We start from the raw sequence: 25,357 nt of genomic DNA on the forward strand, positions 1-25,357 counted from the left end.
CTGGGTGGAGGCTTCGCAGAATCACCCAGTGGTGGAAACATCAGGAAGTCTTTGACTTGAAGCTGCCCTGGGCCTGGTTCTTCGGGCTCCTTTTGGGATATGCTACTTGTGATTCTGTACAGTCCCACCCTTTTTTAAAAGCTGTTTAGACCTGTGGTGGTGCACTGGATAAGAGCATTTGCCTGGAACACTGAGGTCACTGGTTCAAAACCCTGGGCTTGCTGGGTCAAGGTACATATGGGAGTTGATGCTTCCAGCTCCTACCCCTTTTTCTCTCTCTCTCTGTCTCTCTCTTTCTCTCTCATGCACATGTGTGCTTTTTCTCTCTCTAAAATAAATAGTCTTTAAAAATAAAATAAAAATTGTTAAAAGCTGTTTACTTGGAAATAATTTTTTTTTCTGAAATAAGAAGCAAGGAAGCAGAGAGACAGACTCCTGCATGCGCCTGACTGGGATCTACTAGGCAAGCCCAGGGGCGATGCTCTGCTCATCTGGGGCGTTGCTCCCTTGCAACCGGAGCCATTCTAGTGCCTGAGGTGGAAGACATAGAGCCGTCCTCAGCGCCTGGGCCAACTTTGCTCCAGTGGAGCCTTGGATGCTGGAGGGAAAGAGAGAGACAGAGAGGAAGGGGAAGGGGAAGGGTGGAGAAGCAGATGGGCACTTCTCCTGTGTGCCCTGGCCGGGAATTGAACCCGGGACTTACACACCCTGGGCCGATGCTCTATGGCTGAGCCAACTGTCCAGGGCCTTGAAAATAATTTTAACCTTATAAAAGTTTGGGGGGAAAATTTCAAGAGTCTACAAAAGGTACAAAAACTTATACCCAGCTTTACCTGTGATTAAATTAACATTTTACCCCATTGAGGGTGTTACTTACTCTCTGTTTCTTTGTTAACACACCTATAGTTCTTTTCTAAAACCTTGAGGGTAAGTTTCATACATCATAGTCCCTTATCCTTAAACATTTCAGCGTATGTTTTCTAAGAAGAGTGATTTTTGTCTTACATAATCACAGTTATCAACTTTATAAATTTACATGGATGAAATATTTAGTCTGCCATTCATATTCCAAACATTTAAGTTGATCTAATGTCATTCATAGAGGTTAGTTCCCCTCCAGCGTAGGATCCAGCCAAGAGGCAGGTAGTGGAACATCTCTAGAATCTTTCTTTGCTCCTTCTGACCTTGAAATTTTAGAGAATAAAGCCCCCCCCCCCCCTTTTAAATGGGATGCTCCTTTGTGGAACAAAATTCTCTCATATTACTTCATAATTAGATTGAAGTTCTGCATTTTTAGGGGACACTGCACAAATGATGTGTTCTTCATTTGGGGGGGACACACTGTCCATCTGGGCCTCATAGATGATGTTAATTTGATCACCCAGTCGAGGTGACTTCACTGGATAATTCCTATTCAATTTTTTCCTTGCAACCAGTGAGCAGTCAGTGAAGAGGTGCATGTCATTGTCCTGTTGCAGGTCCACTTTTGACTCTAGTGACACAAACGCCCACCTGTGTACATGATTTCAGGAGTACCAGGAAGACAGAAAACCTCCCAAAAAGACTATCTCCACTCCATCTCTGATTTACAATGTCAGTGTTAATAGTTTTTTTATTTTTATTATTTTTTGTTATATGAGGAATCATTTTATATAAGAAATTGTTGGCCCTGGCTGGTTGGCTTCGTGGTAGAGCGTCGGCCTGGTGTGCGGAAGTCCCGGGTTCGATTCCCGGCCAGGACACACAGGAGAGGCGCCCATCTGCTTCTCCACCCCTCCCCCTCTCCTTCCTCTCTGTCTCTCTCTTCCCCTCCTGCAGCTGAAGCTCCATTGGAGCAAAAGATGGCCCGGGCGCTGGGGATGGCTCCTTGACCTCTGCCCCAGGCGCTAGAGTGGCTCTGGTTGTGACAGAGCGACAGCCCGGATGGGCAGAGCATTGCCCCCTGGTGGGCATGCTGAGTGGATCCCGGTCGGGCGCATGCGGGAGTCTGTCTGACTGCCTCCCCGTTTCCAGCTTCAGAAAAATACAAAAGAAGAAAAAAAAGAAATTGTTACTCATTTTCTTCCCTTTCTAGAGCAGTTCTCTGTCTGTGAAAGACATATCTCCATGATTTTAAAAAGGGAGGGGACTAGCCTGACCTGTGGTGGTGCAATGGATAAAGCGTCAACCTGGAAACGCTGAGGTTGCCGGTTCAAAACTCTGGGCTTGCCTAGTCAAGGCACATATGGGAGTTGATGCTTCCTGCTCCTCCCCCCTTCTCTCTCTCTCTCTCTCTCTCTCTCTCTCTCTCTCCTCTCTATAATGAATAAATAAGATCTTAAAAAAATAAAAATAAAAAGGGAGGGGACTGCAGCTGGCTCTGGTGGAAAGGAAGTCACAGGGAGGAATAAAATGAAAAGAGAATAATGGATTAGCCAGTGCTAATGATTCTGTAGACCTTAAATGGGATCTTCATTCATGACTTGGCTATTTTTATATTCTCTCTTTCATCTCATTTAGGAATAAAGGAGTATCTTTAGCACAATCTTGAATGAATTAATATTTGTTGAATACTTGTGCTGGATTCAGACTTGCTTTTTGTTGCCAAGGACTGTTCTTATGAAGGATATGAAGCTGTCCTCACTTTTAAGTCATGTTAAGAATTGTGGAGGAAAGAAGACATAGATATTGAAAAAATTGAGAGAAGAATATAAGATTGTTTGTAATCCTGAGTGTTTTAGGTTCTCTGGGAGATGGGGGAAGGGAGAGAGAGTTTAAAGAGAGGGAAGTAATTAGAAGGGGGGGCAGTTGGATTTCAGTTGGTCCCAGGAAGTTGTGCTGAGAACGGCAGCATGGCCATGGTAGAGTCAGGACAGTGAGGAGTGGATTGTAACCAGTCATACAGGCGAGCCTAAAATCATGCAGTGGTTTGTAATTGGAAGCACATCACATTATCTCACCGTGAACACACTTTATTTTTTTTATTTTTGCATTTTTCTGAAGCTGGAAACGGGGAGAGACAGTCGGACAGACTCCCGCATGCGCCCGACCAGGATCCACCCGGCACGCCCACCAGGGGTGCCGCTTTGCCCACCAGGGGGCGATGCTCTGCCCCTTTGGGACGTCGCTCCGCCGCGACCAGAGCCACTCCAGCGCCTGGGACAGAGGCCAAGGAGCCATCCCCAGTGCCCGGGCCATCTTTGCTCCAATGGAGCCTTGGCTGCGGGAAGGGAAGAGAGAGACAGAGAGGAAGGAGGGGGCAGTGGAGAAGCAAATGGGCGCTTCTCTTATGTGCCCTGGCCGGGAATCGAACCCGGGTCCCCCGCACGCCAGGCCGACGCTCCACCGCTGAGCCAACCGGCCAGGGCCCCGTGAACACACTTTAGATAGTTATCCATATCCAGTTTGGATAGCATTGGCATCCATTCAGGAAAGAATTGCAAATTACATTCTCATATACATAATACGGAATGGGAGATAACAGGAAAAAATAGAGGAGGAAGTTGCTTATGTAGAGAACCAAACCTGAAGTTACTTATTAGTGGTTCTCATAGAGCCATTGAATTGGGTAGGGAAATTAATGACATTTTATTCTAAAAAAAGACGTTTTTTCCTTGGATTTGTAAAATTTAGGAGTATTTTTAATAGCACTTTTTAACAATCTTAAATGTATACTAATTTTAGTGTAGTATGTACGAAGATGTTTTTATTGACCATCACCAAATTTTTTATTAAGGTTCATCAGTGGGGTTTTTGACTACCATTTAAAGAAGGTAGATCTGGGTAACATAAGCATTTGTTGTCAAAGCAAACTGACATTGAATTGATAGCAGAAGATTTTGCCAGGTAATCCAAGATCCAGGAAAGCTCCCTGTGAGGCTGTGTACTTGGAGAATGACTTCCTGAACCATTTCTAAAAACCTGTAGTTAAAATGGGACTGGGAGCGGCAGGTGGCTGACCTTCACAGGTGGTTTGGGCTGACCTCTTTGCTTAGTTTATATGGTATTTAGATGTATTTTTCTGTGACTATAGCTGCATGTTTTTAGAAAATGAAAGTATAACCTGCTTAGCTACTTAACACACTAATTAATTAATTCATTGTATATTCATCGTGTGCTTCTGTGCCACGAGTATGATGAAAGTAAGAAAGACAGGTCTTGCCTTGGTAATTTTACAGCCCAATGAAACACACTGTTCTTTTTTTTCCTCTTTAAGGTGCAAAATGACCTAGCATCACAGAGTAATGGGAGTGAATATTCGCCAAATGAGGTAAGTTTCCTGGATATTAATAAAAAGTTGAGGTATTCTTTGAAGCCTAAATTTGCATATCTTTTATAAAAATACATAGTCTAAGACTGTTATGATTTAATGTGGTAATTGTATTCCAGATTCTCTGCATGAGTCTCTCTCATTAGCTATCTGAGCCATATCTGGCTCTATGCATAAATAAGATTAATTTTAGAAGATATGTTTTGCAAACAAAATATGGGTCCATCTTTATAGTGAAAATAGTTCAAATAGGCAACATATAGAATATCTTGTTATGCATAAATGGTTCAGTGTGTGGTTTCCCTGTAGATGAGGTCTGTTCAGATGAGGTTTGTTTGTCCAGTTATGAGAAAGATGTGAGTGTGTGCGTGCACATATCTGTTCTGGAGCAGAAAAGGATCGCTGGTTTCACAGGATTATAAAATGTTTTTATAATGAGCCAATAAAAAAATTGAATGGATCTTCCCCAAAATGACATTCTGTTGATGATGCCCACTTAAAGCACCTGCAATGTGAAGTTGCATTGATTATCATATTGTTTAGCCAGGACTCCACTACACAGCAGCACATGCAAAAAGTAGCAGCTTTATCAAACTCCTTGAGCATAGAGAAATAAGCATTTATGGTTCTGCTTCAGTGTTTTACAAAATTTCCTTTCCTTGTGACCTCACAGATTAGAGAGAACTCCCCTGCAATCTCTCCTACCACCAACAGTACAGCCCCGTTTGGCCTGAAGCCTCGATCAGGTAAGTTAAAGCCTCGATATTCTTACACTTGTAAACAACCCAGTGGTTTCTCTTTGGCCTTCTAAATGGATGCAGCCTTGTTCACTCCAGTGAGTCTGAGTCCTGGCATCATAACCTGGCTGCAGCTTGGGAAGGCCACAGTTTAGAGCCTTGTTTTCGGTGATCCAGTTGTTAGTTTGTGTTATCAGTAATAGATTATTTTACTTCCTTTAGAATCAGAGCAAAGAGGATAAAGGTGATGGGGCATATAAGTGGGAGGAAATATTCTATTATAATCTATTGAGTTTTTTTTAACCCAGGGAAGATAAAATTGTTAGCCCTTTGCCCCTATGGTTCTTGGTTCCTGGTTCCTGATTAGTTAGGAGAAACCTCTGGGAGGGTGAGGTGACTTCTTTCTATGACATCCATCACTGGCCTTCTGAGCCTTGGTGAGGTCTGTGTGTTTACTTACATAACAGAGTGACTGATCATTCCAAGGCTCACATGACTGGCCAGAAGTTTTTTTTTTTAAAGAACCTTTTTGCTTACATTGCCTACTTTCTTTTTCATTTCTTGTTAGTACATCCACCAATATAAATTATAACACTGTGTAGAATAACTTGATTCTATTTTATATTTAAAAATTTTTATTTATTGATTTTAGAGAGTCAAGAATGGGGAGAGAGAGGGAGCAAGACAGAAACATTCATCTCTTTCTGTATATGCCCTGACTGGGAATCGAACCAGCAACCTTTGTGTATCAGGACAACTAACCAACTGAGCTATCCCGCCATGGCATAACTACTGATTTTAAACAGAAGGACTATGTGTGGAAAATTTTGGTTCTTCTGGTTTCTCCAAGTACTTAAAATTCTGGCACTATCTGCCTTCTTTTAGGTCCTTCTTTGTTTATACATTTTTGATTCTTAGGTCTTTTGTATACACTCACTACTAGTGCTTTTAACTAAGTGCAAAAAATGGACTCAGGCACTTTTAAGCAAAAGCTAGTAAAGAACTTAGATATCATTGGGTTTTCCAGTAAAGCATTTTGGCCACAGTAGAAGTTACACATGTTCATGTTTTGAAAAAGGGTACTCACAGATAAAAAAACAAAGATAATCATTTACAAAGGATTTTTTTAAAGCAAGTTGACTGATGAATACTCTGTGGTCAGATGTAATGTTTCCTGGCCTTTTGAGTGAGCTGTAACAGGCAGAGCTGTTTGAGAAAATGCTGGGGCATGGCAAAGGTTGTTAGTAGGTGTTTTATAGATTGGTGTTCGCTTTATTATGAAATAAGTTCAAATGGCTGGCCTTCTCAATTTTGGAACTGAGCATATGTGGCCAGAACAAGGCTGGCCTTCATTTCTGTGGTGTCAGGTGTGAGCTGGGAAGGACGGCGGTCACTCAGCGCATGACGTTTGTGCCTTTAGTGACAGCCCATCAGGAGATTCGTTGCTACACACTGGAGACCTCATGTTAGGCTACAGAATTCCTCCTAATCCTTAGAAGCACTTTTACGCAATTTTAAAATAAATATTTTCTAATTGATCAAGTCAAAATGTGAATAGATCTTTAAAAAATACTATTTTTTTGAACGTGCATTTTTTCAATTTGCTTGTAAAGTTGTCTCAGTCAGTGGTCCCCAACCCCCGGGCCACAGACCGGTACTGGTCCGTGGGCCATTTGGTACCGGTCCGCAGAGAAAGAATAAATAATTTACATTATTTCCGTTTTATTTATATTTAAGTCTGAACCATGTTTTATTTTTAAAAAATGACCAGATTCCCTCTGTTACATCCGTCTAAGACTCACTCTTGATGCTTGTCTCGGTCACATGATACATTTATCCGTCCCACCCGAAAGGCCAGTCCGTGAAAATATTTTTGACATTAAACCGGTCCGTGGCCCAAAAAACGTTGGGGACCCCTGGTCTCAGTGACTTTCTTATTACTTGTATGGAGTCAGAACTCAGTCAGCTTATCAACATTGTACTTGAGCTGTTACACTGTTTCAGTTTCTTCCCACTGGTGAAAATCAATGGAGTATTTATTTTGAATAGTAGAAAAAGACAATTTCCTCTCCAAGCCTCCATCCAGTCCTTCTGTAATGCTGACCAACTCATATGGAAATTGTCCTACTTGTTGAAAGCTCTGTGGTGTTTGGTTGCTGTAAATAGCGCTGATTTATCTTCACAACATCAAGTGGATTTTAGAACTTTATAAAACTATTTTATTATGAAGTATTTTTTATTATGAAGTATTATGTATTAGAATTTTTCATTTTATTTAATAATTTAAAAATATTACAGTATGCATTGTTCACATTTTCTAGAAAATAATATCTATAGTAATCTTAATTGGAGACGATATAATTTAAAAAGATAGAAAGTCTTTTTGATTGAGTAGCTTTGGAACTTTTAAAAGCCAACTAATTTTTCTTTTAAAGTTCATTATATGGATTTATGTGGTATCTGTGTTATAAGTAAAAACAGACTGTTCAAATCAGCAACTTGGAATAAGAACTTAGATTCTTAAAGTAGACTGATAGTTTACTTTAAAAGAAACATTTTTTTTCTCCAAAGAAAAACAACTATATCTACCCAAATATTTATTCCTAGAACACTGTCCATTTATTTTACTGGCCCTGCTTTACAATTGAATAACATTTCCTAGTTATAGCTCATACAGGTATTTCCTGATCATATAATTAGTATATGGATATTTAGTGTGAAAAATGTTATCATTTCATAAATGACCAACTCAGAAGTGCTTGAAGTTGATTGACATGGATTGGTTAATTAGGTTTGTTGTAAAAAAACTCTACTAATGTCCAAATTGTTTTTATACTAACAAATATTGACGACAATATGGACGTGTGTATGTCATGTTGAGCAGATAGACTAGATTCGCCTAGAAACAAAGCATGCCAGTGGACTTAGATGTCTTTAAAGAGAAACTACATTGCCTTGGGGAAAAAATTCACAGTAGTAAACACTGATTCTATAATAGCTTTATTGTTAAATAATAGAGATAGCTTACATACATTAAGCTTGGGCTGTGTAACCAAATTTTTTGTATGAGTCATATTTGCTAAGACTTAGTTATTTAGGTCTTTGGCAAAGATATCTGGTAGGTCTTTTGCCTTTTATCTATAATCAGTTGGTTATTCTTTTTGCTGACATGATTCATGAGTACTCGAGGTCTGTGAGCTTGTGGAACTGTTAAGATTAACTGTATTAACTGCATGCAAAGTGTATGATTGATAAGTACTAACACTAAGTTTTTATCATTCTTTTTATTCCATGCGCCATCTTTCATTCTTTCCCTGTATTGTACATTTGAAATAAAATCCCATAATATGAAACTCGCTCCATTTCCATACAATCTTTATGCCATTTGTGAAATGCTGCGGCCCTTGGGTTTTTCCTGGTCCTTGTGCAACTATATACGTGGCCCGGCTCACTCGCTCTCCTGCAGACCCAGCCCTCACTCTTCCTATCTCCTTCAACAAACTTACACAGGCACAAACATGGGACAGCTCTAGCTACAGTGTTCCATCTGAAGGAGACAGTGACAATGGTAGGTGGCTTTGTACCTTTTCTTCATTGTGCTTATTAATAAGCCAGTTAACGGACTGAACATTGATTTCTGTGTTAGCTGAAGGTAGAGCTGTATTCACTTGCATGCCCGATACGAGATTTAAATGAAGAGTAACCCTGGAAAGCGAAGTTCAGGAGGGTGCATGCGTATTGCTCTGGAGCGGTTTGCCAGACTTGCTTTTCATTATTTGAATATTCTGAATTTGGGGAGAACTTTAGAAAAATTTCTTCTCTATTTTTTGTTTCTGCTCAAATTTTTTGGCTTGTTTGCTTATTTATATAAGAATCTGGGGTTTGCATATTTGGGTAATCTCTGCTTGCTCCTGCATCTGAACTAAATGCTTCTAGAGTTTGATCTTTTATTATCTATGCTTACTGTATGAGATCTGTTTTTTTTAATTATTTAGAAAATTAAATTTAATGGGGTGACATTGATCAATAAGAGTACATACATAGGTTTCAGGTAAATATTTCTATGTATAAAGTTTTAAAAATAATTAAGATGTGCTGTGCTGATCTTAGAGTGATGTGCTGAGAATAATGCTGACATTGAGAAATTTCTAAAAAATGAAAAGAAACCTCTCACCTTTCTCTCTCTCTCTCTCTCTCTCTCTCTCTCTCTCTCAGTTTTGCAGATTACTTGCATATTTTGACTTTTGATACCTTCTACCTTTTTGAGTGTCAGTTCATTTATATAATATTCAAGAATAGTAACTTGACCTGAGAATCAAATGCACAAGTGAAATTGAGGACACTTCGCTGGGATTAATGTTGATATCTTTTCATGTCATTAAATATTTTAAATAGCTTAAGAAATGAAAATAAAAGAAATACAGTTAGTTACAGCTACATACCACATAGTTGAGTCTCTATTCTAGTGTAAATTAGTTCATATTTTAAACATTTTACTTCAAGGTATACAGTGATGAGAGTAACATTAAGTGAAACTGAGAGTATGATTTACGGGGAAGAGAAGTGAGATGTGAGACATCGCCACAATGCAATAGAGAGATACAGTTCACAATAATCCTTTTTTTCCCCATCTCAATGTGTTATATGTAGTATGTAGGAAATATACATTTAAAACAGTTGCTGTGGTTTCTGGTCAGAATTCAACCAAAAATACTTTTCCAGTTTTCTTATGTGGAAGGATCTGTATTTCTTATTAGGTTAATTATAAAAAGAATTTTATTATTTCATATATTTCTAAATTTTTTAACTGAAAAGAAGTATGATTAAACAACAACAAAAGTACCTCTTTATATTATTCTATTTTAAATTCTGGAAGTTAAGGAGGGCCAAATGGAAACTTTTTTGATAAACTGCTCCTTTACTTAAAAATTTAAAAATGGTACGGGGGAGAGAGGCATTTTTGTTGTTCAAAAAAACATGGCTATTTGTTGGTCTGATTTGTTTAAAGGAGATAAAGCCTAGAAGGAAAGATTTATGTGTGATTGAGTATTTCCTTAGGAGTGATATCTGAAACCAAAGGACTTTTTTTGTATTGTTGTTGTGGTTCAGCTGGGAAGGGTCTAGACATCCTGTGTAATAGTAGGGTATCTATTCTAGTAGATGAGCCAACTTAAAACCAGAAAGGTGAGGTGACAGGTCAAGTCACATTGCTGGGTAGACATGGAGGTGGGGCCATGCCCAGGGCTCCTGTCTACCATATATTCATTCTATAGCTGCTTCTTGAAGACTCTCTGTGCAAGTTGCTAAGGCAGACAAGCCTAATAAAAAAGACAATCCTTTTTTATTAACAATCCTAAGAATCCATAGAAAATAATCATGTGGAAATATTTCTTAAAATAAAATAACTTTGCAATACTTTCTTGGTATTTTTAGTATGAATGAAAATTTCAGGGACTCACATGTAGCTCTTATGCTATGCCACAATAATTGTAAAGGGATCGTTTTCAACGTTTGTGTGGCTTAGTCTCGTCCGATATTTGATGGCTGTCAATTGTTCCTAAGTGCAGTTTGCCAGTAATACGTCTTGGGCAACAGGTGCTTTTCTGTACAGAAATTTTTACAAATATTTATACAGTTCCCAGGTCTAATATTTTATATGCATCTTTGTGCCAAACTTTGCCTTCTGATATGGATATATTTTCCAGTACATATTTAGAATTAATGAAGCTGCATTTGTTATATAGGTCTACAAGTATATAGGCTAATGTTGCAAGAAGAATACAGGCTACTTTTTGTGATGTTCCTGCTGGTCCTCTTAAGTAGGAGATCCTATTCAGTGACTTCTCTTGGTATTATCACATCGTTTTTTCTTCATTATCTAATCTGCAACTACCTCAACTTTTACAAATACTGTAAATGGCATCTTATTACCAGTTCAACCCAGCATAATGTTACTTGCCTTTCATTTATATTATTTAGTTACATTTTTGGTAAAGTAAGCATTTTTGTACCTTCTTCATTGTCTTGATTGACATTACAATTCCCCATTTATTTAAAGCTATAAGTATTGCTTTTCAGTATTTCACACCAGATATATCCCACATGAAAATCTATTTTCTCTAAAATACATTCTCCAAAAAATGAAAATAAGAAATGGCAGTTTGGATTCACACAATCTCCAAAGTTCCGTTTCCTAAGATAGAGGGGCGAGGATGTGGATGTGTGTCTGTAGGTCTGTCCGTCATGGGGACAGGATGGGGCAGCATCACTTCAAGTTGCTCTTACCTTGAAACTTGGCTTCTGCTTTTTCTCTTTTGGCCCCTGAGTCTCTTTCCTTTTCCCTTTGTTTTTTTTTTTTTTTCTTTTTTTTAAAAAAATTTTATTTTTCTGAAGCTGGAAACGGGGAGAGACAGTCAGACAGACTCCCGCATGCGCCCGACCGGATCCACCCAGCATGCCCACCAGGGGCGACGCTCTGCCCACCAGGGGGCGATGCTCTGCCCCTTTCGGGGCGTCGCTCTGCCGCGACCAGAGCCACTCTAGTGCCTGGGGCAGAGGCCAAGGAGCCATCCCCAGCACCCGGGCCATCTTTGCTCCAATGGAGCCTTGGCTGCGGGAGGGGAAGAGAGAGACAGAGAGGAAGGAGGGGGGTGGGGGTGGAGAAGCAAATGGGCGCTTCTCCTATGTGCCCTGGCCGGGAATCAAACCCGGGTCCCCCGCACGCCAGGCCGACGCTCTACCGCTGAGCCAAACGGCCAGGGCCCTTTTCCCTTTGGTTTGAGGTTAAAACTGTTCTGATCTGCTTTTGAATCATTTGCCCTTTTTCATTTGCAATGAATTGGTGGGTGCTAATTTATACCTACTTAAAGTTAATCTTTAAATTATCATGGGAGAATAAATGAATGAATGAATGTATCCATCTTGGGTCAGTTTGCAGACATTTTCTTGAATATTTTTACCGTAATCTTGTACTTAATACAAAAAGGAGGAATCGAGGCTGTGAGAAGTGTTTCAGTGGTTTGTAGCCTGGGATTCATATTAGAATCATCTGAGCATTTGAGAAGTACAGCTGGCTGTGCCCCACACGCACAGATGCTAATTTGTTTTGTGTCACATGGAGTCTACGTATTGATTAATTTTTACTAATCTTTATAAGATGGCTACATAGGTGAAAGCCACTGGGGTAAGTAAATTCCCCAACATCATAGAGAGCAAGTTTGAGCATCTTGAGGACAGAGAATGTATCTAATTCATTTTAAGGCACTAGATGGGAATAAAGTAATTCACTAATCAGATTTCTAACTCATATTAGCTTAGATCTAGAGCTTGTGATATTTTTTCAAAGCCACCATATTGCTGCCCTCAAGTTTGTTTATCTGAAACATTACAGCCAGTCCCGGTCCTTAACTTCCAAGAAGCAATTGAGAGCTAAGTTTCAAAACCTCATGTGCCCAAAGAGAAGAAATCTCTAAAGTTAAATTTAGGTAATGAAGGTAATACAGACTGATAATTTTTATATGAAGAGTACATTTTGTGGTAGTAAGTAAGTATCACCTACAATCATTAGAGAAATGGTTTCTTGTTTACATCCTTAAACATTTATTGTCTACCATGTAATAGGCATGATGCTTATTACTATGGATACAACTCTGAAAAACACAGAGATCTCTGCTTTCATGGATTGTTTATTTCAGATTCAAATTCATTCAGATCTGAACACTTAAGTTTTAGGAAATTTTTCATGGAATGAAAATTCAGCTGACATTATCAGGCTAAGATAACCTCATTAAAGATACCCTCCAAATAGAGTGCTCTCTGAATGAGGGACTTTTTGAAACACTTCTTGCATTTATTCATTTAACAAAAACTGCTTTGTGAGGCCAGGGGTAGAGGTACAAATTTGAAGCAGACCCACACCGTTACAGAGCCGTGATGGAGAGAAACGGATTTATACAGTAAAATAGAAAACGATGCGCACCAGGAGAGGGACGCAGGTAAAGAGTAGTGCACGTTTGCAGGAGAGGGACCCCTGTCAGATCCAGGATGCGGATGAGGAGGAGTGAAGGAGGACAGAGCGGTAGTGGAGACATCAGTGGACTGTGACCTGTATCTGCAAAGATGAAGTTAATAGTCTTCATAAGCATATTCACCATTTCCTGCAGGATCTTTGCTTAAACATTTGTGTTTCTTCTGCTGGATAATTACAAATATGAGCAAACCATCTTTTCCTTCTTTGAATGTTATTTGGCAGGTAGTAACTGAACAGTTAAGCAGGACTTATTCTTTTTGCATCTTAAATCACCTGCCTCCCTGTCCCTGCCTTACCCCTTAGACGTGTAGTTGTGCACACACACACACACACACACTCGTACACACACTCACTCTGCTATTTTGCCACTCTTCTTTTTTTTAACATTTTTATTTATTGATTTTAGCGGGAGAGGGAGAGAAAAAGAGAAGCATCAACTCACAGTTCATTCATTTTAGTTTTTGATTGATTGCTTCTTGTATGTGCTCTGACCGGGCACACCTGGGGTTTCAAACAGGCTACCTCAACATTCCGGGTCGAAGCTCCATCCACTGGGCCACCACAGGTCAGGCAGGCTCTTTTTCATCTTCTTTATACTTAAACCACTAGGGTGGCATTTGATTTGCATAACAGATGCTAATAATGTGGCTCTCACTATTGTCTTGTAGCCTCAAGTTAAACTTTTATTACCCTGAATTTAAGTAAGTGACTTTTAAAAATTTAGTGATATGAAGTTAAGGAAAACCAGAATAATTCTTCCATAGATCAATTTGGTCATTGTGTTTGTTATTTAAATATAACATGAAAGAAAAACAAAACAAAACAGAACGAAAAACTGAGTAATATAATCATAGCTATCAGAATCATCCCAATTCAAGTTATTCTGTCAAACAGCCCCAGAAATATAAGCAAGTACAATACTTATGCATTCTGCAGATTTGTTTTATTTTATTTTTTTAGCAAAAGAGAGAGACAGGAAAGGAGGGAGATGAGAAGCATCAACTCATAGTTATGACACTTTAGTTGTTCATTGATTGATTCTCATACCTGCCGTGACTGGGGGCTCCAACTGAGCCAGTGACCCATTGCTCAAGCCAGTGACCATGGGATCATATCGATGGAGTCCACGCTGAAGCCGGCAACCTTGAGGTTTCGAATCTGGGACCTCAGCGTCCCAGTTTGACGCTCTGTCCACTGCACCACTACCGGTCAAGCCTAAAGACTTTGTTTTAAATTCTTATATATTCCACAATAATTAATCTATTTCAAAAACTAGTAGTAGTATAGTCATGGCTTCCAATAATTTTATGTACATTTGAAATGTTTATTTAAAACAAAATTCAAACAGGTTTTAAAATTTTGTGATTAATTAACATCATAAAGCAAACACCCAAGCGTGCATTTAGTACTAAGATGCACAGGAATTTAAAATGAAAAGCAACAGTGATGCCAGGAAATTAAAACCACTGCATATCTCATTATCTCACACGAGGCTCTCGTAGGGCAAAGATACTTGAATTGTGTGCTATTAAACAGAAGCTCACGGTAGTTTGACTTCCTGATAGCTTCATATTCAGAGTAAAACCTGCCAATAGAAATATATTGAAAATATTAAACACAATATTATGTAAGATTGCTCCCAGAAAAAAAAAAAAAAAGACAAAGGAAAATAAATCCTCCAAACCAGGGGTCCCCAAACTACGGCCCACGGGCCACATGCGGCCCCGAGGCCATTTATCTGGCCCCCGCCGCACTTCTGGAAGGGGCACCTTTTTCATAGGTGGTCAGTGGAGGAGCATAGTTCCCATTGAAATACTGGTCAGTTTGTTGATTTAAATTTACTTGTTTGTTATTTTAAATATTGTATTTGTTCCCGTTTTGTTTTTTTACTTTAAAATAAGATATGTGCAGTGTGCATAGGGATTTGTTCATAGTTTTTTTTATAGTCCGGCCCTCCAACGGTCTGAGGGACGGTGAACTGGCCCCCTGTGTAAAAAGTCTGGGGACCCCTGCTCCAAACATTAGATTTATTTAAACAGTGTTGGGGCGCCACCTGCTGGCTAGTTTGTATATTATTCAATTCTCTCTGCATTCCTTGGCTTTTTTTTTTTTCTTGGTAAATTTGACTTTTCTTAGGGGAGTGCATTATTTCTAGATTCTACATTTTAATATGTATCCCTTCCAGTTGCTGTGTTTACATGGTTGCACGTTTTTCGGTGGACTCAGTGTGGTGTGTGGGTAGGTTTAATGCATTTATGATTTCTTCGATGCTTCCTACTTCATCAGACTTTCCTTCATTTTCCTTGGCTCTGTGAACTCATTTATTTCTCCCTGCTGGGTTACTCTGCCCTTCTTCCTTTGGTGGTCTTGCCTTTGTTTTTGAAATAATTGGTCTCACTTCCTGCGAGGTAGGTTTTCATGGGCCTTGGTGACAGCCCTTTGTTGACATGGCTTTGGGTCTCTGTGCGCGGGCCTCCCTGGGTGTCCTGAGGCGGAGGTTCGAGCCCAGACTCACTCCTCGCCAAGGTTCCGGAAGGCATCTTCTCCTTTAACTCTTAAGTCAAGGGTTTACTAAGATGTGGCAATTTTCAGTTTTCCATAGAGCATCAGAATCCTGATTCAAATATTTTAGAACTGATTTATAAAGAAAATAATGAGACATGAGAAGTATAATGCAAGTCATTTTTTAAGATGGTTTGGTCCAGAGATACAATTCGAGATTAAAATGACAAGGTTAAGTGAGCATGGAATCATAGATTTGATGGAGTGGACTCGAGGTTTTTTTATTTGAAGTGTATTTGTCAACCATATTTAACCTAAAAAATACTAATAAATTGAAAATAGCTCTTAAAGTGGCCCATAGGAAACGTTTGTCATAATAAAAGTTGCATAACCTTGTTCTACATTATTTCATTATGGTGGATGAGATTACTAGAATTGCATCATGCTAATACAAACTTCTACCTTGTTTTGATTTTTAAAATTGGAGTTCTCTGTCCAGAATTCCCTGAAGGGTTTCCTGACCCCCCCCCCCCCCCCCCCCCCCCCCCACACACACACACAGTCTGATGGGAGCCAGATGCGGCTCTGGCCAGCTCTTTGCCCCTCTTGTGAGCCTGTCTTAATAAGATAAAAATCTCAAGTGAGAAAAGAATTCAACTTTAAATCTGCCCAGGGCTTTTGTATCCTAATAAAACGCTTTGTATCCTGATAAACACTCTTGCTATAGTCGCTCTGCTATGTGTAGAGTATGTTGTACCCTCTTTATTAGTCTTTCAAGGATGCTATCCTTCTGAGCTTTGGAGCATAGCTTTTTTCTGTAGTCAGATGCTTAACTACTTTCGGAGGGAGCACCGCCGTTAGTTGCTATTCTTGGAGGTTGTAATTTTAAGGATCTGAAGCCAAGGATGATCTTCCTCTGATCTTGCCAACTTTTCTGAAAAAGGTGCTCATCTCAAAAGAACTAACTTTTTGGATACGCTGTCAGTGACCCAAGAGAAGCAGAATTTTTCTGTTCCACACCCAACTGTGTGATCCTGTGGAACAATACTTAGTTATTAACCCAAGTGTATGGGAGTGTTAGCCAACAAAACATTACCCTGTGCTTCTTTTAAATAGAGACTTCTCATTTGAAACAGATTTCTCTGAGTTGAATGAATAGACTGCAAAACCTCGAGGGTGAATGAAAACTTAGAATGAAAGCATTGGAAAAATGAGAGGGAAGAGTTCATGGAGAAAGGAGAGTTAATGGAGAAAGGAGACATCTTTCAGAGAGATGGCCTGGACTGGTTCCAAGGGTGACCCAGGCTCTTCCCTGGATTTAGTTTATTGTCATTAAAAACGACAGTTTCCGGTAGTCCATACAACCCAGTATAATTATAAAATACAATCTTCTTTAGAATATTTAAATCACGCTTTCATGTGAAGTCGCACTTCTACCATTGTTTTTGTGAGTGGTAAATGAATTATTTTGGATAAATAAGAAAACCCATTTGCTTAATTTAAATATGAATAGTGTTTTGACAACCTATACTAGACACTCCATAAAGGCTTTTCCCCCCTTTCTGTTACAGTGTTTCTAAGACCTCAGAGAAATTTGGAATCTATAGACCCACAGTTTACAATTCGGAGGAAAATGGAACAAATGAGAGAAGAAAAAGAACTTGTGGAGCAACTCCGTGAGGTACCCAAGAAATATAGAAGTGAACAATAATTTGCAGAATTGCAGCAGCATTCTATATCGTTGACTACTGACCAACCTGGTGGTCAGGGGCACCATCACCCCTCCACAAAGCAGTCAAAAATTTGAATATGACTTTTGACTCTACAAAAACTTAACTACTACTTGTTGACCAGAAGCATTACTGGTAACATCAACAATTAATTAACACATATTTAGTATGTTACATGTATTATTTACTGTATTCCCAAAACAAAGTAAGCTAGAGAAAAAAATATTATTAAGAAAACCATAAGGAAGAGAAAGTATACTTACAGTAGTATAATATATTTATTGGGAAAAATTTGCATATAAGTGGGCCCACACAGTTCAACCTTGTGTTGGTCAAGGGTCAACTATAATTTTTAAAAAGAGATTTTAAAGCACTGTGAACACACTAGTTTCAAATCTAGCCAGGTCACCTACTGACTGTTTGATATTGGTCAAGTCTCTCAACATCTCTGAGTGTCAGTTTCTTCATGTATTAAAATAATCCGCCTGAACTGTGGTAGCACAGTGGATAGAGCATAGACCTATAATGTTGAAGTCTCCAGTTGGAAACCCTGGGCTTGCTCGGTCAAGGCACATACGACAAGCAATCAATAAACAACTAAAGTGAAGCAACTAGGAGTTGATACTTCTCACCCCCTGCCATAAAATTAATAAATAAAATCTTAAAAAAAATTAGTTCCAGTCTACCTTAGTATGGTTTTGTGAGTAATATGAGAGACATGTAAGTAGAACTACTTAATGCACATGTATAAAGCTAGTATTATTTCAATTCAGGTACATTTTAAAACAATGCACTGCTATTTATTTACTTAATGATAATATTTCTTTTTTTTTTTTTTTTTTTTTTTTGGCATTTTTCTGAAGCTGGAAACGGGGAGAGACAGTCAGACAGACTCCTGCATGCACCCGACCGGGATCCACCCGGCACGCCCACCAGGGGGCGACGCTCTGCCCACCAGGGGGTGATGCTCTGCCCCTCCTGGGCGTCGCCATGTTGCCACCAGAGCCACTCTAGCGCCTGAGGCAGAGGCCACAGAGCCATCCCCAGTGCCTGGACCATCTTTGCTCCAATGGAGCCTTGGCTGCCGGAGGGGAAGAGAGAGACAGGAAGGCGCGGCGGAGGAGTGGAGAAGCAAATGGGCGCTTCTCCTGTGTGCCCTGGTCCTCCGCACGCTAGGCCGACGCTCTACCACTGAGCCAACCGGCCAGGGCTTAATGATAATATTTCATTAGTTTAAAGATATTTATAGTTATCCTCACTTTATAACCCAAAATAGAACTTTTTAAAAAAAATTTTTTTAAGACAGATGAACAGAGGCAGACTTGCACATGCAGCCTGACCAGGATCTACCCGGTTAAGACAGATGAACAGAGACAGACTTCACATGCAGCCTGACCAGGATCCACCCGGTTAAGACAGATGAACAGAGGCAGACTTGCACATGCAGCCTGACCGGGATCTACCCGGCACGCCCGCTAGGGGTGATGCTCTGCTCATCTGGGGCCCTTACACCGATGCAACTGGATCCATTTTCTTAGCACCTGAGACAGAGGCCGTGGAGCCGTCTTCAGCACCTGGGGCCAAGTTGCTCTAATCGAGCCATGGCTGCAGGATGGGAGGAGAAGAGAGAGAGGGGGAGGGAGGGTGGAGAAGCAGATGGGCTTCTCCTTTGTGCCCTGACTGGGAATCGAACCCAGGACATTCACACGCTGGGCCGATGCTCTACCGATGCTGAGCCAGCCAGCCGGGGCTGGTCAGAACTTTTTAATCAGTTATTTATTGCAGTAGTTTCAACTGCTGGACCACAAATCAGTGCCAGTCCATGAAAGTTAGCCACCCTGATGTTATTTATATAAAGGTTATAGACCCTGTGGTTATCCTCACTCTGTGTCCCAAACTGCTCAGAATTTTAATCAGTCATGCAGTGGTTTTTAGCCACCGCTTTGTCAACCAGTCTGATGTTAATAATGTTAAAACCACCAATTTAATGGACATAATGAGTTCCTACCAAGGATGAAGTTTTGTGCCAGGTAACATTGAAGATTTTAAGCTCTGATGGTAGAGACCATGGCTAATGTTTGACCACTTTTTTGCCTAAAAAAACAGGGAAAAGAAAAGAACAGTTTGTATCCTCTTTTAAATCTACCTCTAGCTGCCTTAGGTAGAGCAGTATATTTCGTCCTATAATTCAATATGAAACTTCCAGTATTTTTTTTACAAATGGCATCAAAACCCCTATAATGTTTTTGGAGCTGTGTATCAAATTCTCATTTAAAATTTTTTTCCAAATTACAAAAGAAAATTTATTACTGCTTGGCCTCCAATTTGAATATGCAATTATCATCTTATGAGGTTTATATTATTAATCATGTATCTATTTACATTTGTATTCATTCTTCAGGGAAAATGCTACATTTTTTTTAAGAGATATAGACAAACGAGAAAGAGAGATGAGAAGCATCAACTGTAGTTGGTGATTCAGTTTATTGATTAAAAATGCTACATTCTTTTAGAAATCCTTTGGTTGTCACCTTTTGTAAAAAAAATAAATTTTAATTGAAAAGATAATACAAAATACTCTTGATTGGAGAATAAGAGAACACAGAGAAATGCAAAAGAAAAATAAACCATTTCTTATTCTACCACTCAGAGACAATCATTGGGAACAGTTTGGCGTCTGGCATTCTTTCTGCACTGAAGTTGTTTTTGAACTGTGAGCATCTCATGTACAGTCGTGTGCCACTTAACAGTGGGGATATATTCTGAGACATGTGTCTTCAGGTGATTCATCACTTTGTAAACATCGTAGATGCACTTACACAAGCCTAGATGGTGCAGCCTCTTACACACCTAGGCTGTATGAGCACACCACTGTATATGTGTCTGTCGCTGACCAGAGTGTCCTGCTGTTCCCCCACAGAGCATCGAGATGAGACTCAAGGTCAGCCTGCACGAAGACTTGGGGGCTGCACTCATGGACGGTGTCGTCCTCTGCCATCTGGTCAACCACATCCGCCCGCGGTCCGTGGCGAGCATCCACGTCCCCTCACCAGCAGTTGTAAGTAACACCACGTAACGGGAAACTAATTTTCCCAGAAAACTAACTCTGGGGAGAGTGCTGCTGGCTAAAGATGCGGATGAGGTCACCAGAACCTTCCTCAAATCCTCTCTTTTGTGTCCAAACCACTAGAAGAGCAGAAAGGAGTCGCTTCGAAGGAAGCAACATTTTCACTGTGAAAAAGGGAGAATACTTAAAATAAATATGTAAGTGACAAAGGGAATTTATTTCAAATATAGAGAAAATCACATTTAAGAAATTATTCATTGGCTCTGAAAAGATGTGGGTTCTGTGTGAAAGGGCAATAGGTGCTGTCAAGCCAGAGGTTGATCAGCAGTTGTTAATTCAACAATTTTTTAATCCTTCACAGTGCTCAGAGGCACCTTGGGGGTGCTGGGGGGGTAATGGAGAATGTGAGGCTAAGTAAGACTCCGTTAATGCCCTAAAAATCCTCATCTCCTCTGCAGGGGGGATAAGGCTGGTATGTTGAGCCTCCTCCTGTATATCACAGAGTATGTTACCATCCAGAAGCTACAGAGTTACTTTTATCGTCAGTCAGATGAGTGTGGAGAAATCAGGGATAAGATTGTCTTTGAGGCCTGTGTATAGAGTTCAGACAAGTAGAGAAGAAAGAATTTCTTTTTTTTTTTTTTTTTTTTTGTGGCAGAGACAGAGTCAGAGAGAGAGACAGATAGGAGCAGGCAGACAGGAAGGGGGAGATGAGAAACATCAATTCTTCATTGCGGCTCCTTATTAGTTCATTGATTGCTTTCTCATATGTGCCTTGACTGGGGGGCTACAGCAGAGCGAGTGACCCCTTGCTCGAGCCAGCGACTTTGGGCTCAAGCTGGTGATCCTTGCTCAAACCAGATGAGCCTGCGCTCAAGCTGGCAACCTCGGGGTCTCGAACCTGGGTCCTCCACATCACAATCCGGCGCACTATCCACTGCGCCACTGCCTGGTCAGGCGAGAAGAAAGAATTTCTATCCACACTACAGTATTTGCTGTTCTTTAGATGAAGCAGGAAAAAGAGTAGGGGCTAAGAATGCAGAGTTTAGATTCAAATTTCAGATCTACTCATAAGTTGTATGTCTTTGGGAAAGTCATTTAACTTCTAACTCAATTTGCTTTTCCCTAAGACCTATACCATATACTACATTATAATTTTCTTTTTTTTTAATTGATTTTGAGACAAAGAGAAAATATCAATTTGTTGTTCCACTTATTTATGCATTCATTGGGTGATTCTGTTATGTTCCCTGACCAGGGATTGAACCCTCAACCTTGGCGTATGGGGCCAACACTCTAACCAACTTAAGCTACCTAGCCAGGGCCCTATCATTTTCTTGAACTTGTTAATATTTTGAGCTAGACTAAGTAACCATGAGGATTGTGTCCTTCACATTCACAGGTGCATCCTTAGCACCAAATAGAGTCTGAGACACAGTAAACCCTTGATCAGTCATGGGTGTCCCATTTCTACCTTTGTGCCTTTCTACAAACCTGATTGACAACATTAAGCATTCTAACTTTTCATTGAGGAAATCAATCCATGTTTTATGCCAAGCTAAGGGAATGCAGTGGTAAATAGGGTCACTATTATTGTCAGTGTGCTGAGAGTCTCTTGAAATGGATTTTCTCGGTCTTCAACAATTTGGTGAGCTAACCATTGATATTCCATTGTTTGTGATTTGTATAATTTTTGATTCTTTGAACCGTTGTATTTGTAGCAAGTACTTTTCTAACTGAAATGAGGCAAAATCTTAGAATGGGCCCTCCTTCACTTCCAAAGTTGGAAAAATTTTCTTTATGTAGCTTGTGACCCACTTTCATTGACTTGACTGGGTTGACCTAATTATTTTGAATGTGTCAAGCATCTTGGAGTTTCAGAACAGAACCTCCTAATTTATAAGTAGACAAAAGAAGATAATGGGCCCAGAGGGTCAGAGACACGGACATTAGCATCTCATTGTGATGAACTGCCCTGTGTGCTGTGCCAGGACCTAGTCATCTGATATCCCCGGCATGCTTACCCATTTCTGTTCCTTCTCTTTGCATGAGGCTAAATGTGGTAGTTTATTCCTATGATGTGCTGGGGTGAGCAAAACTACCGAGCAGCGTCTGGGCCTATCTTTGTAGGCCTTGTGTTGGAGGACACCATTTCCTTTCTAGCTGATGTGGAGAATATCTTGCTTAGCTTACAAATTAAATTGTTCCACCTGAAAGCCAGCCTGCTTCCCTCCCTCCCTCCCTCCTCCCTCCCTCCCTCCTCCCTCCCTCCCTCCCTCCTCCCTCCCTCCCTCCCTCCCTCCCTCCCTTCCTTCCTTCCTTCCTTCCTTCCTTCCTTCCTTCCTTCCTTCCTTTTCAGGGAGTAGGATAGAGGAAGTCCCTTTTATTAATAAATACTGTACAAATTTAGCTTTATGCAGATTGGTGTGGGCCCCTGAAAAAATGGAATAAGTACTTCACTGTCACTTGCTGTTAATAGGATAAGGTCAGTCTTTATAAAACATTGCTTCTACATCTGGACTGTTGGAGTCATTCATGCTTCTTGTCTTTTTGTTTAAAAGAACAAATTGTAGAATATTAAAACTTAGCAGTAAAGCTTTTAAAACTTCCCATGTAAAAATTAAAAAGTGTGAATGAAAGATATACCTGTTATCCATGCCACACCTTAGAGGTCACGTAGTCAAGATCAGCTCTATTGTGAGAGGCTCAGTTAAGTCCTTGACATCCACTTTGTTCAGGACCATGTATTTTGATATTGCCTCTCTAATTAATTCATTGCTTTAATGGGAAGGAGATTAATTGGCGTGGTGAATTTAAACCTTCATATAGAAATATATTTGCCGATAGGAAAAGGTGATGCTAATGGTGTATTTTTAGGCGAACTAAAGTAGGTTACACAAGAGTATGGCCCCATAAAAATTTTCATGTATGTATGTGTGTTTGTGAGTACTAATGTCTTTGTAACACAGACATGTATGTATACAATGTCTGGAAATGTATAATCCAAACTAATAATAGTTCTTATCTCTAGGTGGACGTTTCCGGATAGATAAGATTTTAGTGTTCTCTATTTGTTTATATATTTCTTTTCTTCAGTAAACATGTATTATTTGTATCATTTAGAAAGTTTAAAGTATAATATATTATTAGAGTTGTTTCTCTTTTAATAATTCATTATTTCTGCATATTTGCATTTACAGCCAAAGCTTAGCATGGCCAAATGCAGAAGAAACGTGGAAAACTTTTTGGAAGCATGCCGAAAATTAGGAGTACCAGAGGTAACTTAAACTTGTCCAAATAACCATGTTTTAGTAAAGATTTTATTTAATATGTGTTTGATCCCACTGAACAGATACACAATTTTGTACATACTTTTTATCTCAGTCTTTCTAAAAGAACAATATTAAGTAAGTAGTATATAATTTTAGTTTAAATTTCTCTATTGTAATGAAATAAAAATGTCTTAAAGCAGTATGGTCAATTGTGAGATGAGGAATATGATTTCTTTAAGGTTTTGAGATAAGTGTGTAATTACAAGCTTGAAAAAAACATTAGTTTGCTTGATTTTCTACTCCAAGAGCACAAAGTGCTGAGGCTCCAGTGAGCCTTCAGTCGGGCTCCATCGGGGAGGGGAGACTTCTGGAGCTGATGGTTTTCCTTGTCCAAAACTGAAGCAGAGGGAAGCTGCGGTTGACAACTAATTTGCTGATTTTCATTCCAGATAGTTGCGTTTTGGGTATGTGAATCAAAATAGCCAGCATTAAATATTAATTATTATTATTCAATCATTATCATGAATAATAATAGTTGTATGTTGCCTTATACTCTGTTAACTGTTGGCATTTACCTTTTCCCCTTTGGTCTGCTGTAGACCCCTTGGCAAGTGGCTGTGGCCAGCCCAACGCTAGTTTGTTACGTTTCTTTCTCAGGAGCTAAGCCCCAGCCTCAGCTACTTCAGGGCTGTTCAAGACTTTGTTATTAGTATATAACATTAGATGATTTCTTAGGGAGACAAAAGCCAATCCACTCAGAATATAGGAGTAAATTGAGAAATGGATCATCATTGTGATAAACAGAAGTGGACAGAAATTCTATTTCTTGTCATTTCTTCTGGAATAACATTTTCTAATGTTCCAGTGATAAAGTGACTAAAGGCTCTATCGTGAGATACTGTTTTTGAGTGTGTGAACAAATTACATTTTACTCAGTGATAGGAGTTAGTTATTGAAATTGAGAAAGGCTTGCCTGTCTCCCTCCCTTCCTCTGTTCTTTTTCCCGTTCCTTCCTCCATTCTTTCCTTCTTCCTTCCCTCCCTCCCTCCCTCTCTCCCCCCCTCCCTCCCTCCCCCCCTCCCTCCCTCCCTCCCTCCCTCCCTTCCTTCCTTCCTTCCTCCCTTTATAGTTTGGTAAGGGGTTAGGGGTGGGCTTCAAATCTTATTTGAAGAAAAATAATTACTATAGCATCTTTAAGTCAGAGCTGTTATGTCAAGAAAAAGAAGCTTACCAAGAGTGTCATTTTTATTATATAGATTAAATGTCTGCGATCAATTGTCTTTCAACAATGTTAATCTGTGTGTCTGTATAGTATGTGTACATTTTAATACTGTATATGCAGTCTTGGCTTAAGATATTTGTGAAAATTTTTATACGCATACCTTTTAAAATAATTATATGTTGTCATGGGCTAATAAGATTTCCCATGTGTGAATCAAAACTATCATACCATGTCAGATGGTAAATTATTTGTGTCTGTGCTAGAAAGCTCTAATGAGTTATGACTTAATCCTCTGTGATGTTTTTAAACTCATCCAAGTTCTCTAGCCTTATGGTAATACTAAATGAAATGGAAATGCATGCTATCACTTACTGTAAAGATTGATAATTACAATTTCCTTTTAAGGTGAGCAAATGGAAATAATAACAATGCAGAGAAAAATTTATAATACTTTCTGAATTATGCCTCTAACACTAATAGGTAACTCATAATTCCTGAGAAGAATTACAAGGAGTAAATGACTTTTTCTTAGTATCTCACTTAGACCAT

At 39.6% G+C, this 25,357-nt stretch overlaps 1 protein-coding gene across 4 annotated transcripts in view; it reads left to right on the forward strand.

Annotated features, from left to right (window-relative positions):
* LRCH1 (leucine rich repeats and calponin homology domain containing 1) overlaps positions 1–25,357 on the forward strand; it is a 219,951-nt gene that overhangs the window by 173,991 nt on the left and 20,603 nt on the right. For 2 of the 4 annotated variants that reach the window (XM_066235024.1, XM_066235025.1), the window contains exons 14-19: positions 4,196–4,249; positions 4,923–4,995; positions 8,453–8,554; positions 17,089–17,198; positions 20,168–20,305; positions 23,515–23,592. In XM_066235024.1, the coding sequence (XP_066091121.1) occupies positions 4,196–4,249; positions 4,923–4,995; positions 8,453–8,554; positions 17,089–17,198; positions 20,168–20,305; positions 23,515–23,592 (555 nt within the window). The remainder of the gene's footprint in view (positions 1–4,195; positions 4,250–4,922; positions 4,996–8,452; positions 8,555–17,088; positions 17,199–20,167; positions 20,306–23,514; positions 23,593–25,357) is intronic. The other 2 variants (XM_066235026.1, XM_066235027.1) reach the window with 1 other exon arrangement.

This window comes from Saccopteryx bilineata, chromosome 6, assembly GCF_036850765.1.
Source record: "Saccopteryx bilineata isolate mSacBil1 chromosome 6, mSacBil1_pri_phased_curated, whole genome shotgun sequence".
Classification (NCBI taxonomy): domain Eukaryota; kingdom Metazoa; phylum Chordata; class Mammalia; order Chiroptera; family Emballonuridae; genus Saccopteryx; species Saccopteryx bilineata.